General features: G+C 20.5%; 1 protein-coding gene across 1 annotated transcript in view; it reads left to right on the top strand.

Moving 5' to 3' along the window:
- Positions 1-16,591, top strand: part of LOC117169676 (protein YIPF1) — a 27,413-nt gene extending 10,822 nt beyond the window's left edge. The window contains exons 3-4 of the mRNA XM_033356160.1: positions 8,993-9,176; positions 16,246-16,591. Coding sequence (XP_033212051.1) covers positions 8,993-9,176; positions 16,246-16,439 — 378 coding nt within the window. The 3' untranslated portion in view covers positions 16,440-16,591. The remainder of the gene's footprint in view (positions 1-8,992; positions 9,177-16,245) is intronic.
- Positions 16,592-16,639: the final 48 nt, after the last annotated feature.

Here is a 16,639-nt window from a genome sequence, read left to right as displayed (position 1 = left end):
ATAATAAAAAAAAATTTTTTTAAACAAAAAGGAATTTGACGAAAAAAAGTTAAATTTTAAGTTGAAAAAATTTAATTTCCCTTAAATAAACAACTAATTTTGGAGAAAAGAAATGAAATTTCAACCAAAAAAATAATTTTTCTAACAAAAAAGAATAATTTTTAACTAAAAAAAAAAGAAATTTTAAATAAAAAATAAAATAATTTAATTTTAAATCAAAGAGTTAATTTTTGTAACCAAATGAAATAATTTCTTAACGAAATAGTGAAATTTATAACCGAAAAGAGTAATTTTCTACCAAAAAAAGATTAATTTAAAAAAAATAATGAATTTTAAACCAAAAAGGAATTTGAAAAAAATAGTTAAATTTTAACTTAAAAAAATATAAATTTCCATTAGTTTTATAACAATACAGAATAATAAAACAAATGAATTTTCAACCAAAAAGGAATTTGACTAAAAATAGTCAAATTTTAAGTTGAAAAAAGTAAATTTCCCTTAAAAAACAACTAATTTTGAAGAAAAGAAATTTCTACAAAAAAAATTAATTTTATAACAAAAAAGAATAATTTTTAACTGAAAAAAAAATTTTAACAAAAAATAGAATAATTTAATTTTAAATTAAAGAGTTAATTTTTGTAACCAAATGAAATAATTTCTTAACGAAATAGTGAAATTTATAACCGAAAAGAGTAATTTTCTACCAAAAAAAGATTTATTTAAAAAAATAATGAATTTTAAACCAAAAAGAAATTTGACCAAAAATAGTTAAATTTTAAGTTAAAAAATTTTAATTTTCATTAGTTTTATAACAAAACAGAATAATAAAAAAAATATATTTTTCAACCAAAAAGGAATTTGACGAAAAATATTTAAATTTTAAGTTGAAAAAATTTAATTTCCCTTTAAAAACAACTAATTTTGAAGAAAAGAAATTTCAACATTAAATCAATTTAAAAAAAAATTTTTTTAAATAAAATGCATGAATTTTAGAATAGATATTTAAAAGTTTAGTGGAATTTAATACTAAAAAGGAATTTGATCAAAAGTAGTTAAATTTTAAGTTAAAAAAATAAATTTCCATTAAAAAAACTACTAATTTTCAAGAAAAGAAATGAAATTTCAACCAAAAAAAATATAATTTTATAACAAAAAAAAAAAAATTTAACCAAAAAAAGAATTTGACAAAAAATAGTTTAAAAAAAGTAAATTTCCATTAAAAAACAACTAATTTTCAAGAAAAGAAATGAAATTTCAACAACAAAAATTAATTTTATAACAAAAAAGAATAATTTTAAAAAATTAATTTTCAACCAAATAAGGAATTTGGCAAAAAGTAGTCAAATTTTTAGTTCAAAAAATAAATTTTCAATTTAACAAAACAACTAATTTTCAAGCAGAGAAATTAAATTTCAACAAAAAATTAATTTTGTAACAAAAAATAAAGAAATAAAATGCATGAATTTGAATAAACCAGATATTTAAAAGTTTAATGGAATTTATTACTAAAAAGGTTAATTTTCTAACAAGAGAAGATTAATTTTTTAAAAATAATGAATTTTAAACTAAAAAGGAATTTGACAAAAAATAGTTAAATTTTAAGTTAAAAAAAAAAATCCATTAGAAAGACAACCAATTTTTAAGCAGAGAAATGAAATTTCAACAAAAAATTAATTTTTTAACAAAAGCGAATAATTTTTAACAAAAAAAAAGAAATTTTAATAAAAAAATAGAATAATTTAATTTTAAATCAGAGAGATAATTTTTGTAACCAAATAAAATAATTTCTTAACGAAATAGTTACATTTGTAGCCGATAAGAGTAATTTTATACCAAAAGAATATTAATTTTTTAAAAATAATGTATTTTCAACCAAAAAGGAATTTGACAAAAAGTAGTTCTATTTCAAGTTAAGAAATAATTATCCAATTAAAAAAGGAAAATACTAAAAAGGTTAATTTGCTACCAACAGAAGATTAATTAAAAAAAAGAATTTTGAACAAAAAAAGAATTTGACAAAAAATAGTTTAAAAAAAGTAAATTTCCATTAAAAAACAACTAATTTTCAAGAAAAGAAATAAAAGTTCAACAAAAAAAATAATTTTATAACAAAAAGGAATAATTAAAAAATATATATACATGAGTTTTCAACCAAAAAGGAATTTGACAAAAAGTAGTTCTATTTCAAGTTAAAGAAATAAATTTCCTATTAAAAAATCAGCTAATTTTCAAGCAGAGAACTGAAATTTCAACAAAAAATTAATTTTCTAACAAAAACAGTTTTTTAAATAAAATTATATGAATTGTAAACCAGATATTTAAAAGTTTAATGCAATTTACTACTAAAAAGGAATTTAAACAAAAGTAGTTAAATTTTAAGTTAAAAAAATAAATTTACTTTAAAAAAACTACTAATTTTCAAGAAAAGAAATTAAATTTCAACAAAGAAACAAAATTTTATAACAAGAAAAAATAATTTAAAAAAAATATATGATTAAAAAAAAACATTGGACAAAAAGTAAATAAACTTTAAGTTAAAGAAATTAATCTTCAATTAAAAAAAGCTACTAAAAATTTAAATTTTCTACCAAAAGAAGATTAATTTAAAAAAAATGAATTTTAAAACAAAAAGGAATTTAACAAAAAATAGTTTAAAAAAGTAAATTTCAAAAAAAAGATTAATTTTGAACAAAGTACATGAAATTTCAATCAAAAAGGAATTTGTCGAAAAGCAGTTAAATTTTAAGTTAAAAAAATTAATTTCCAATTAAAAAAGCAACTAGTTTTTAAGCAATGAAATTTCAACTAAAAAAAATTAATTTTATAATAAAAAAATATATATATTTTTTGAACACATAAATTTTGAACAAATTCTCTAAATTTTTAATAGAATTTTCAACAAAAATAGAATAGGTTACTTTCCAGTAAGAGAAATTAGTTTTTAAGCAATTAAAAATAAATTTTCAACAAAATAATCAAATTTTCAACCAAAAATATTAATTTTCTAGCAAAAAAGAATAATTTTCAAAAAAATACATGAATTTTGAAGCGAATAGTTGAATTTTCTACCAAAAAGGCGAATTGGTCTCCAAGAATATTAATATTCTCCCACAAAAGACAAAGTTTTAACAAAATAAAAAAACTTTCAAGGAAATAGTTTAATTTTGAACTAAAGAAGAAAATTTTCAGTTAAAAAAAAAAAATTTTAATTAAAAAAAAAACTAATTTCATACCAAAAAAAGATTAATTTTTAACAAAAAACATAAATTTTTAATCAAAAAGGTTCATTTGTTATATAAAAAAAAATTTCAACATAACAAATGAATTTTCTACTAAATAAGACTTATTTTCAGCAAAAAATAGAATAGTTTACTTTTCAGTTAGAGAAATAAGTTTTTAAGCAAATAAAATAAATTTTCAAGGAAATAGTTAAATTTTTAATCAAATTGATTTTCTATCAAAAAGATTGAAGCTTTTTATGAAAAAAAAAATTCCACAAAAATCTGTTTAATTTTTTGATAAAAATTAATTTATATTAAAAAATCTATATTTAGTCAAATAATTGAATTTTTATACCAAAAGAATAATTTCTTTACGAAAAAAGAAAATTTTAAAACTAAATACATACATTTTTAACCAAATATTTTTATTTTTAATGAAATTTCGAAGCTAATAGTTTAATTTTCTTCCAAAAGGCGAATCGTTCATCAAGAATATTAATATTCTACCACAAAAGACAAAGTTTCAAAAAATTCAGAAATTTGCAAAGATTTAGTTGAATTTCTGATTGATAAATAAATTGTTCAGGCAAAAAATGAATTTAAAATTAGTTTTTAAGTAAATAAAATAAATTGTCAACAAAATCGTTATATTTTCAACCAAAAATATGAATTTTATAAAAAATTGATGGAAATTAGTTAAATTTTTAAGTGACAAAAATTAATTTTCAATTTAAAAAAATTTCTAACAAAAGAATAATTTTCAACAATATACATCAATTTTAAACCAGATATTAAAAATTTTAATGGAATTTTCAACAAAAAAAAAGGTTAATTTTCTACCCAAAAAGGTTAATTTTTAAAAACTAATGAATTTTAAACTAAAAAATAAATTTCCAATTAAAAACAACAACTAATTTTTCAGGTGAAGAAATAAAATTTGAACAAAAAATTAATTTTCTAACAAAAAAGAATAATTAAAAAAACATGATGTTTGAATCAAATATTTAAATTTGTAATGGAAATCACTACTAAAAAAGTTAATTTTTTTTACAAAAATCGCAAGATTTCAATTAAAAAAAGATTAATTTTTAACAAAAAATAGATTAGCTTACTATTCACTTAAGACAAAGTTTTAACAAAGTAGAAAAACTTTTTAAAAAATAGTTGAATTTTGAACTGAAGCAGAAAGTTTTTAGTTAAAAAAAAATAAATTTCAATAACAAAACTAATTTTCTATCAAAAAAAGATTAATTTTTAACAAAATACATGAATTTTCAATAAAAATGGAAATGATGAAAAATATTTAAATTTTAAGTAAAGAAAATAAATTTTCAATTAAAACAGCAACTAACTTTCAAACAAATAAATTAAATTTTAACCAAAAAAATTAATTTTTCTAAAAAAAACAGAATCGTTTTAATAAAAACACATGAATTTTGAACTAAATTTTTAAAATTTTTAAGGCAATTTTCAACCAGAGACAAATTTCCAATGAAAAAAGATAAATTCTCAACAAAAAATATAATAGGTTATTTTTTAGTGAGACAAATAAGTTTTTAATGAAATAAAGTAAATTTTAAACGAAATAGTTTCATTTAGCCCAAAATTAAATATTTTGGTATTTATTTAAAAGACTTAATGTTCAATTGAAAAACAAATTTTCAACATGAAAGTTTAATTTTGTACCAAATTGTTGAATTTTTTATTATATTGTTTATTTTTTGAGCGGAAAAGTTGAATTTTCAACCAATCAATTGAATTTTCAACAAAATAGTTAAATTTTCGGTTATTTTAAGATTTTAATTTGAAATAAAAAACAGTTGGATTTAACAAATAAAATTTAAAAAAAACAGTTAATTTTTTTACCAAATTTTTGATATTTTAAGTTCTTTTAAGCACCTAAATGAAATTAAAAAAAAAGATCAATTTTCTACGAGAAAAGAATAATTTTTAACAAAATAAATGAAATACAGTTTTTTATTCTACAATTTGATCAATATTTATTTACTCTATAAATCCTATTCTTTATAATAAATATAAAGCGTTAGAAATTTTCAACATTATACTTGAATTTTGAACGAAATATTTAAATTTTCAACCAAAAACATTAATTTTCTAACATAAGTAGATTAATTGTTCACAAAATACATGAATTTGCAACTAAAAAAGATAAAATTTCCAGAAAAAATAGAATAGTTTATTTTTCACTTAGATAAACAGGGTTATAACGAAATGAAATAAAATGTTCAACGTAATTGTTAAATTTCCAGTTTATTTAGGAATTTAGAATTAATTTTAAAATAAAAATTGGTTGAATTTAACGAAAAAAATCGAGTTCTCAATTAAAACAGATTAATTTTCAACTAAGTTGTTGAAGTTTCAAATAAGAAGTTTAATTTTCTACAAAATTGACGAAATTAGAAAAAATTGTTTGAATAGAATAATTTACTTTTCAGTTGGAGAAGTAAGTTTTTAACCAAATAAAATAAATTTTCAAAGAAGTAATTAAATTTTCAACCAAAAGATTAATTTGTTACCAAAAGAGAATTATTTTTAATTTTAATTATTTTTTAAGTAAAAGAAAATTTTCAATCCAAAAATGATTTATTTTCGAAAAAAATATGACTTTTTAACAAAATAGTTGAATTCCGATTAATTCTGAAAAAGAAATATAATACTTTTTTTGTTTTTGATAAAAAGAACTAACTTTCAATCAAAAGAGATTTTTTGAACAACGAGGTTACTTTTTAAGAATCTAGTTCAATTTTCAATAAAATACATAAACTTTCAATCAATTTGTAGAATTTTAAATTAAACGCCAAAAATATGATAGTAGACTTTTCAATAAAAATTATTAATGCTCAAATATAAAAGGTGAATTTTCAACAATAACAAAAACAGAATTTCCTCACAAATAAAAATTTTCAAGCAAAAAATATGAATTTTCAATTTAAAAAATGAATTTTCTACCAAACAATATAATTTTTTGACCAAAAACGATTAATTTTTAACAAAAGATTTTAATTTCTAATAAAATAGTTAAATCTTTAACTAAATAGTAGAATACTTAACCAAAAAGTAGAATTTTGAAGCAAAATCATTAAAAATTCCACACCTTGGTTGAAAGTTGAATGAATTTTTTTAAATTTTATTTTTTTTCGTTGAAGATTTTCATTTTAATTGAAAGTATTTTTTTTGTTAAAAAATTAACTAAAAAATTCTTTTTGTTGTAAAAAAGGTTTTTTAAACTGCAAATTAAAAGATTTTGTTTAGAAAGTCAACTGGTTAATTGTAAATTATTTTTTTTTGTGTTATTTCATGTTCTCGTCTTTGAAAATTAAAATATTTTACAGAGAATTAGGCTTTTTGGCTTAAAAATTTAACAAATTGGTATTTTGGTTAAAAAATTCTTTTTTTTTTAGGTCAAATCTAACTGTTTTTTATTTTTAATCAAAATTTGGATGTGGAAATATCTATTATCTACCATAACATTTTTCGATAAATATTATTCTTTTTTGTTGAAAATTCAACAATTTGATTAACATTATTTTTCACTCTTGACTGAAAAATTTTTCTTGGTACAAAATTCATTTTTTTGTAGAAATCTCTTCTCTTTTTCGTTAAAAATGCAACTGCTTAATTGAAGATTTATCTATTGTGGTTGAGGATTAAACTATTTTGTTTAAAATAAAAAAAATTTGGTATAAAATTCAACTTTTTCGTAGAAAATTCGTTTTTATTGTTGTTGTTTTAATGGAAAATTAATTTTTCTCAATAGAAATTCGTCTTCCTATTTTTTTCATCAAAAAATTAATTTTATAACAAAAAAGAATAATTAAAAAAAACATGATGTTTGAATCAAATATTTAAATTTGTAATGGAATTTACTACTAAAAAGGTTAATTTTTTTACAAAAATGGCAAGTTTTCAATTAAAAAAAGATTAATTTTTAGCAAAAAAATAGATTAGCTACTATTCACGTAAGGAAGTAAGTTTTTAATCAAATAAAATTAATTTTCAACAAAATTCATGAATTTCCCAACGAATATTTATACTTTTAATAGAATTTTGAAGCGAATAGTTTAATTTTCTACTAAACAGGCGAATTGGTCACCAAGAATATTAATATTCTACCACAAAAGACAAAGTTTTAACAAAATAGAGAAATTTTCAAAAAAATAGTTGAATTTTGAACTGAAGCAGAAAGTTTTTAGTTAAAAAAAATAAATTTCAATAACAAAACTAATTTTCTATCAAAAAAAGATTAATTTCTAACAAAATACATGAGTTTTCAATTAAAATGGAATCTGATGAAAAATATTTAAATTTTAAGTAAAGAAAATAAATTTCCAATTAAAACAGAAACTAACTTTCAAACAAATAAATTAAATTTCAACCAAAAAAATTAATTTTTCTAATAAAATAGAATCATTTTATTAAAAACACATGAATTTTGAACTAATTATTAACAATTTTAAGGCAATTTTCAACCAGAGACAAATTTTCAACAAAAAATATAATAGGTTATTTTTCAGTGAGACAAATAAGTTTTTAGTAAATCCAATAAATTTTTAAAGAAATAGTTAAATTTTCAACCAAAACGATTAGTTTTGTACCAAAAAAAGGATAATTTTTAATAAAAGACGTGAATTTTGAACTAATTTTCAAGCAACGAAATGAAATATTTAACAACAATCAAAAATTTGCAACAAAAAAGAGCAATTTGGTTTAAAAATTCATCTTTTTTAGGTCAAATCTAACTGTTTTTTTTTATTTTTAATCAAAATTTCGTTGTGGAAATATCTATTATCTACTATAACATTTTTCGATAAATATTAATCTTTTTTGTTGAAAATTCAACAATTTGCTTAGCATTATTTTTCACTCTTGATTGAAAAATTTTTCTTGGTAAAAAATTATGTTTTTGGTAGAAATTTCTTCTTTTTTCCGTTCAAAATGCAACTGCGTAGTTGAAGATTTATCTATTTTGGTTGAGGATTAAACTATTTTGTTTAAAATTAAAAAATTTGGTATAAAATTAAACTTTTTCGTAGAAAATTCGTTTTTATTGTTTTGGTTTAATGGGAAATTAATTTTTCTCAATAGAAATTCGTCTGCCTATTTTTTTTTTGTACAAAATTGAGCTTTTATGGTTTAAAAATGCAGACTATTCATCTTTTTTGAATGAAAATTCAACAATTTGGTAACGGATTTAACTATGTCGTAAGAAATTGAATAGTGTTGTAAAAAAATAGTTTAAATTTTTAAAAATGGAAAAGTAGTTCTCACTGGAAATGTAAATACTCCATTTTTCAGGGTGGCTGTTTTAATCAAAGAAACAAATTTCTTTCTACTTCTCAATCAGAGAAATAAGATTTTTTGCTAGAAAATGAAACCTTGGGTTGAAAATTGAACGAACTCTTTTGTTAAAAATTAATATTTTTCGTTGATGATTCATCATTATTTTAATTAAAAATTAAATTTTTCAGGTTCAAAATTGATCTTTTTGTTTTGAAAACTGAACTAAAAATGGTTTAAAATATATTTAGATGCAACATTTTGTTTGCATTAATATTATTAATCTTTTAGGTGTATGGTTAGTTTTATGTCTAGAAGAATGTAGAAATTGGGACTTTTTTTACGATTTAAATCAAGCGCCCTTTCAAATTTGAAGCGAAAAAATTTCCGCGAAATTCAAACAATGTAATTATTATTAATAATGGTAGAAAATACGATTTTTAAGTTGGTTAAGAATATTTTCTCATTTCTAGGAAACACCGCAAACTCCAGGACTTTTGCAATTACTCTGCCTTTACGGCTATTCACTCTCAATTTACATTCCAGTAACATTTCTCTGGACGATACAATTTAGCTGGTTGCAGTGGGGCTTAGTAATTGCCGCTACAGTATTATCTGGCGGTGTTTTGCTTCGTTCTCTCCTGCCAGTTATTGAAGGTAAATAAAAAATTATAAAAAAAAAAAGAAACAGGGTTGCTACAGGATCTGAAAGTTCTGTAAAAGTAATGAGATTTTTGGGAAAAAAAGTCCTAGACAATCTGGCGGTTGAGGAATTTTGAAATAAGATTTATTTTTTTTACTTTACAGCGAATTTTTAATTTAGGAATTTATACAAATCGATTTTTTTTACTAATAAATACAATATAATTGCAGATTCTTTTGATGACTTTTTAATAGTATTAGTTAGACTTGTTTAGAATTAAATCTTTTTTTGGAAAGCAGGTATTTCAGGATTTAAAATTTTAATTTAAAATCAAAAACAGTTGGATTTAAGGTACCAACAGTTGGATTTAACAAAAAAACATTTAAAAAAACACTTGAATTATTTACTAAAACAGATTAATTTTCAACTAAATAGTTGAATTTTCAACAAAGAAGATTAATTTTTTTTTATCAGCGAGAAGAATTTTTAATAAATTACCTAAATTTTCAACTAGCAATAAATAGTTTTATTAATGGATGTGATTCTAATCAAAATTTTAATTTATTATATATATTTTTCGTTTCTAAATTTTTTAAAAGCAAATGGTTGAATTTTTAAACTAAAAAAAAATAAATTTTTAACCAAAAATGAAGTAGTTCAGTTTTTTATTAAAGATAATTAATTTTAATTTAAAAAAAAAAAACAAAAAAAACAGTTTAATTTGTACGAATTTTTAGCAAAATACTTGAATTGTTAACTAAAAAAGATGGAATTTTAAACTGAGGAGTTGAATTTTCAACCAAGAAAATTTATTTTTTATTAGAAAAGTTGAATTTTCAACAAGAAAATACATTTTTGACCAGATAGTTGAATTTCCAACAAAAGATTATTTTTTTTTACTAAAAAGACGAATTTTCTATAAAGTTATTTTAAAATTTAAATTTAAAACAAAAAAGCAGTTGGATTTAACAAAAAAAAAAAACATTTAAAAAAAAACACTTGAATTATTGACTAAATCAGATTAATTTTCAACTAAATAGTTGAATTTTCAACAAAGAAGATTAATTTTTTTTTATCAGCGAGAAGAATTTTTAATAAATTACCTAAATTTTCAACTAGCAATAAATAGTTTTATTAATGGACGTGATTATAATCAAAATTTTAATTTATTATATTTATTATATATACTTTTCGTTTCTAAATTTTTTAAAAGCAAATGATTGAATTTTTAAACTAAAAAAAATTAATTTTAAACCAAAAATGAAGTAATTAAATTTTTATTAAAGAGAATTAATTTTAAATTAAAAAAAATGTTTTATGTGTACGAATTTGTACGAATTTTGAACACAATACTTGAATTGTTAACTAAAAAAGATTGCATTTTTAACTGAGGAATTGAATTTTCAACCAAGAAAATTAATTTTTTTACTAGAAAAGACAAATTTTCAACAAGAAAATACATTTTTGACCAGATAGTTGAATTTCCAACAAAAGATTAATTTTTTTTTACTAAAAAGACGAATTTTCTATAAAGTTCTTTTACAATTTTAATTTAAAACAAAAAAACAGTTAGATTTAACACAAAAAAAACACTTGAATTATTTACTAAAACAGATTAATTTTCAACTAAATAGTTGAACTTTCAACAAAGAAGATTAATTTTTTTTATCAACAAGAAGAATTTTTAATAAATTACCTAAATTTTCAACTAGCAATAAATAGTTTTATTAATGGATGTGATTCTAATCAAAATTTTAATTTATTATATATTTTTTTTGTTTCTAAATTTTTTAAAAGCAAATGGTTGAATTTTTAAACTGAAAAAATAAATTTTTAACCAAAAATGAAGTAGTTAAGTTTTTATTTGAAAGAGAATTAATTTTAATTTAAAAAAAAAGTATTATTTGTACGAATTTGTACGAATTTTTAACAAAATACTTGAATTATTAACTAAAAAAGATGGAATTTTTAACTAAGCAGTTGAATTTTCGACCAAGAAAATACATTTTTGACCAGATAGTTGAATTTCCAATAAAAGATTTATTTTTTTTTTTACTAAAAAGACGAATTTTTACAAAGTTTTTTTACGATTTTAATTTAAAACAAAAAAAGTTGGATTTAAGAAAAAAAAAACGGTTTTTAACAAAATACTTGAATTATTTACTAAAACAGATTAATTTTTAACCAAATATTTAAATCTTCAACCAAGAAGATTAATTTTTTTATAAGAATAGACGAAATTTCAACCAAATATTTGAATTTTTAACAAATTATATAAATGTTCAATTAATCAATTCGACTTAATTTAATTTTGATTTAAAACAATCAATTTGCAATGAGAAAAAACAGTTTAATTTTGAACAAACTTTGTTGATTTTTCAAGCCAAACAGATTAATTTTTTTTTATCAACAAGAAGAATTTTTAATAAATTACCTGAATTTTCAACTAGCAATAAATAGTTTTATTAATGGATGTGATTCTAATCAAAATTTTAATTTATTATTTTTATTATATTTATTATATATATTTTTTTTGTTTAAAAATTTTTTAAAAGCAAATGATTGAATTTTTAAAGTAAAAAAAATTAATTTTTAACCAAAAATGAAGTAGTTAAGGATATATAAAGAGAATTAATTTTAAAATTTTTAAAACAGTTTAATTTGTAGGAATTTGTACGAATTTTTAACAAAATACTTGAATTTTTAACTAAGCAGTTGAATTTTCAACCAAGAAAATTCCTTTTTGACTAGATAGTTGAATTTCTAACAAAAGATTGACTTAATTTAACTTTGATTCAAAAGAATCAATTTGCAAATAGAAAAAAAGAGTTTAATTTTGAACAAAATAGTTGAAATTTCGACCAAGAAGATTAATTTTCTACCAAAAAGGCGAATTTTCTACAAATTGAATAAATTTTCAACCAAATAGTTTAAACAATTTCCAATGAGAATTTTATTTTATTATTTTTAGTATACATTATTTTGTTTTATAATTTTTTAAAGTAAATAGTTGAATTTTTAAACTACAAAAGATCAGTTTTTGACCAAAAATGAAGTAGTTAGATTTTTATTTGAGGGAATTAATTTTCAGCTTAGAAAATAAATTTTCGATATAGCATTTTAATTTTGTACCAAAGTGTGGAATTTTCTACCAAAGGTTTGAATTTTCAAGCCAAAAAGACCAATTTTTTACAAAGAAGTTGAATTTTCAAATAAATAAAAAAAAATAACAAAAAATGAATTGCCAACCAATCAGTTGAATTTTAAATAAAATAGTATTAATTTTTAACCAAGAAGACAAATTTTCAACAAATTATATACATTTTTAACTAAATACTAATCCAAAGTTTATTTTTTTGTTTTTAGTATTTTTTTCTAATTTTTAAAAAATAAATAATTTAATTTTTAAACTAAAAAATATCAATTTTCAACCAAAAATGAAATAATTTCTTTTTATTCAAGATAATTGATTTTCAATATAAAACAGTCTTTTTTAACAAAACGGTTCTATTATGTTAAAAAAATGTTGAATTTTCAACCAAGTTGATGAATTTGAAAGCTAAAAAGACTAATTTTCTACGAAACACTTATATTTTCAAATGATGAATATGAATTTTCAGCCGATCAGTTGAATTTTCAACAAAAAATTTCATTTTTCAGTTATTTTAAGATGTTGATTAAAAACAAAAAAATAGTTGGGTCTGAAGAGCGAAATCGAATTTTTAACAAAATAATTGAAGAATTTTTGTACAAAAAAAAGCCAATTTTTAAGAAAATAAATTAATTTCCAACTGGAAATGATAAATTTTTAACAAAAAGTAGAATAATTTAATTTTAATTTGTAGAAATAAGTTTTTGACAAAGTAAAATAATTTTTCAACGGAATAGTTCAATTTCCCGTTATTTTAAGATATAAATTAAAAATAAAAGACGATTGGATTTAAGTTTTTACTTATGAGAATTAATGTTAAATTTTTTTTTATTACAAACCACTTTAATTCTGTATCAATTTATTGAATTTTCTACGAAATTTTTGAACTTTAAAGTCAAAAAGACGAATTTTCTATAAAACAGTTTAATTTTCAAATCAAGAAGATGTATGTTTAACAAATCAGTTTAATTTTTTAACAAAATAGTAACATTTTCAGATCTTCTAAAATTTATGATTCTAATTTAAAATAAAAAACAGTTTAATTTCAAGAAAAAAGTCGAGTTTTAAAGAAAATACTTGAATTTTTAATAATTTACAAAACGTTTCAACTAAATCCTAATAAATGTAATCCTAGTGCTAATTTTATTTATTTTTAGTTTATAAAATTAAAAAAAGTAAGTAGTTTAATTTGTAAACTAAAAAATATCATTTTTTAAAACTAAAAATGGAATAGTTAAGTTTTTATTTAAGGCAATTAATGTTCAATTTAAAAAACAAAATTTCAACGAAACAGTTTAAGTTTCTGCTAAATTGTTGAATTTTCAAACCAAAAGAAGAATGTTCTACAAACCTTAGATTTTCAAGAAAATAGTTAAATTTTCAGTTATTTTAAGATTTCAATTAAAAATAAAAAACAGTTGAATTTAACGCAAGAAATATTTAATATTTACAACAATATAATACATACAATACATACATTTTTTACCAGATAGTTGAATTTTCCACAAAAAATATAGAAATTAAAAAAAAATTTGCGGTCGATTTTCATTATTTAAAAAAATGAAGAGTTCGCGGCAGTTTAAGAGCCATTGACATTGGACCTTGCGCCATCCGAAATAGCGCAAGGTCTAGTGTCTCTGGCTCTCCTACTAATTTCAACATGTTAGTTTAATTTTTCCCAATTTTTTAAATTTTCTACTAAATGGTTGAATTTTTAACCTAAAAATACTTCTTTTCTACAAAGCAGTTGGATTTTAACATCAAGAATATTAATTTTCAATCAATACGTTGGATTTGCAACAAGATTGTTAAATTTTCGGCTATTTTATGATTTAAGCTTTTAATTAAAAATCAAAAACAGTTGAATTTAACTTAATTTAAATTTAAATTAATATAAATTTAACTGATACTGGGCCTTGCGCCATCCGCGATGACGCAAGGTCTAGTGTCGCTGACTCTCGTACAAATTTCAATATAACAGTTTAATTATTTACAAAATTTTTAAATTTTCTACTAAATTGTTAAATTTTCAAACTAAAAAGACGAATTTTCCATGATACAGTTGGATTTTCGTATGAAAAATATCAATTTTCAATCAATTGGTTGGGTTTTCCACAAAATAGTTCAATTTTCAGTTGTTTTCAAATTTTAATTTAAAGTAAAAAACAGTTAGATTCAACAAAAAAATCGAATTATTAACAAAATTCTCGAATCCTAATTTAATGCAGAATAATTTTTAATCAAGTTTTTGAATTTTACACAATGGTATAATTATACGAAATTTTTTTTATAATGTAGATTTCTACAAAAAATTATAGAAATTTAAAAAAAAAATTGTGATCGATTTCCATTATTGTTCTTAGGATGACCAGTAAAATATGTAGCAATTGAATAGAATTGCCTTGATTTTTCCAAATTTGACTTGAATTTTTTCGAAAGTGTAAAGTTCATGGTGGTTTAAGAGCCAGCGACACTGGACCTTGCGCCATCCGAAATGGCACAAGGTCTAGTGTCTCTGGCTCTACTACTAATTTCAACGTATTAGTTTAATTTTGTCCCACATTTTTTATTTTTCTACGAAATTGTTGGATTTTTAAACCAAAAAGACGAATTTTCTACAAAGCAGTTGAATTTTCACATAAAGGATATTAATTTCCAATCAATACGTTGAATTTTCAACAAGATAGTTAAGTTTTCAGCTATTTTATGATTTAAGGTTTTAATTAAAAATCAAAAACAGTTGAATTTAACTTAACATAAATTTAAATTAATATAAATTTGACTGACACTGGACCTTGCGCCATCCGCGATGACGCAAAATCTAGTGTCGCTGGCTCTCGTACAAATATCAACATAACAGTTTAATTATTTACAAAATTTTTGAATTTTCTATTAAATTGTTAAATTTTCAAACTAAAAAGACGAATTTTCTACGATGCAGTTGGATTTTCGTATGAAAAATATTAATTTTCAATCAATTGGTTGGGTTTTCAACAAAATAGTTCAATTTTCAGTTATTTTATGATTTAAGATTTTAATACAAAATACAAAACAGTTGAATTTAACTTAATTTAAATTAAAATTAATAATTATTTAACTGATACTGGACCTTGCACCATTGCATTTTTAACGAAATAGTTAAATTTTCGTTTTGTTTATGATTTTAGATTTTTATTTCAAATACAAAATAGTTGAATTTAACCTAACTTAAATTAAAATTAATATCAATTTAACTAGCACTGGACCTTGCGCCATTGCATTATTAACAAAATAGTTAAATTTTCGGTTTATTTATGATTTAAGACTTCAATTTAAAATACTAAACAGTTTAATTTAACATAAATTAAAATTAATATCAATTTAACAGGCACTGGACCTTGCGCTGTTGCACTTTTAACAAAATAGTTAAAATTTCGGTTTGTTTATGATTTAAGATTTTAATTTCAAATAAAAAACAGTTGAATTTAACCTAACTTAAATTAAAATTAATATAAATTTAACTGACCCTGGACCTTGCGCCGTTGCATTTTTAACAAAATAGTTAAATTTTCGGTTTGTTTATGATTAAGGATTTTAATTTAAAATACAAAACAGTTTAATTTAACTTAACTTAAATTAAAATTAATGTCAATTTAACTGACACTGGACTTTGCGCCGTTGCATTTTTAACAAAATGTTAAATTTTCGGTTTGTTCTTGATTTAAGATTTTAATTTCAAGTACAAAACAGTTGAATTTAACCTAACTTAAATTAAAATTAATATAAATTCAACTGGCACTGGACCTTGCGCCATCCGCGATGACGCAAGGTCCAGTGTCGCTGGCTCTCCTGTTACGGAATTTTGAAAACGATCTTCCGTAGCAACCCTGAAACAAAAAACCGTGATTTTTTTTTATAAACCATCTGATAATTCTAATCTTTTAAACTTTCAGGAAGGCATAAATTTATATACATGTCTGTAATTATGGGCTTGCATCTCCTATTAGCTGCAGGTTTTATGTTATACTTTTTTCATGTCCCATCGAAAACTGAAACTACCGTTGCGGATATCGTCACGCAAGCGTCGGTAATTGCAAGTACTGTCGCAAAACCAATGGTTAAAAACATTTCCAATTCGACTCATTGAAGTTGAAAACCATTCTTTGTTTGTTAAGGCTGAATAGTTTTCTATGGTTTGTTTGTATCTGTCTCCCTTCATTTAAATTACAGATGAAATATTGTTTTATTCAAGTGTTAATTAATAAACAATGGAAACTGAATACACACTTTTCAGAACGAAATTTCGTATTTTATTTATAAATTACCTATCCATAATCTTATTTTATC

This window comes from Belonocnema kinseyi, chromosome 3 (genome assembly GCF_010883055.1).
Source record: "Belonocnema kinseyi isolate 2016_QV_RU_SX_M_011 chromosome 3, B_treatae_v1, whole genome shotgun sequence".
Classification (NCBI taxonomy): domain Eukaryota; kingdom Metazoa; phylum Arthropoda; class Insecta; order Hymenoptera; family Cynipidae; genus Belonocnema; species Belonocnema kinseyi.
Note: the sequence above shows the minus strand (reverse complement) of the source record. Positions and strands in the feature narration are given on the sequence as shown.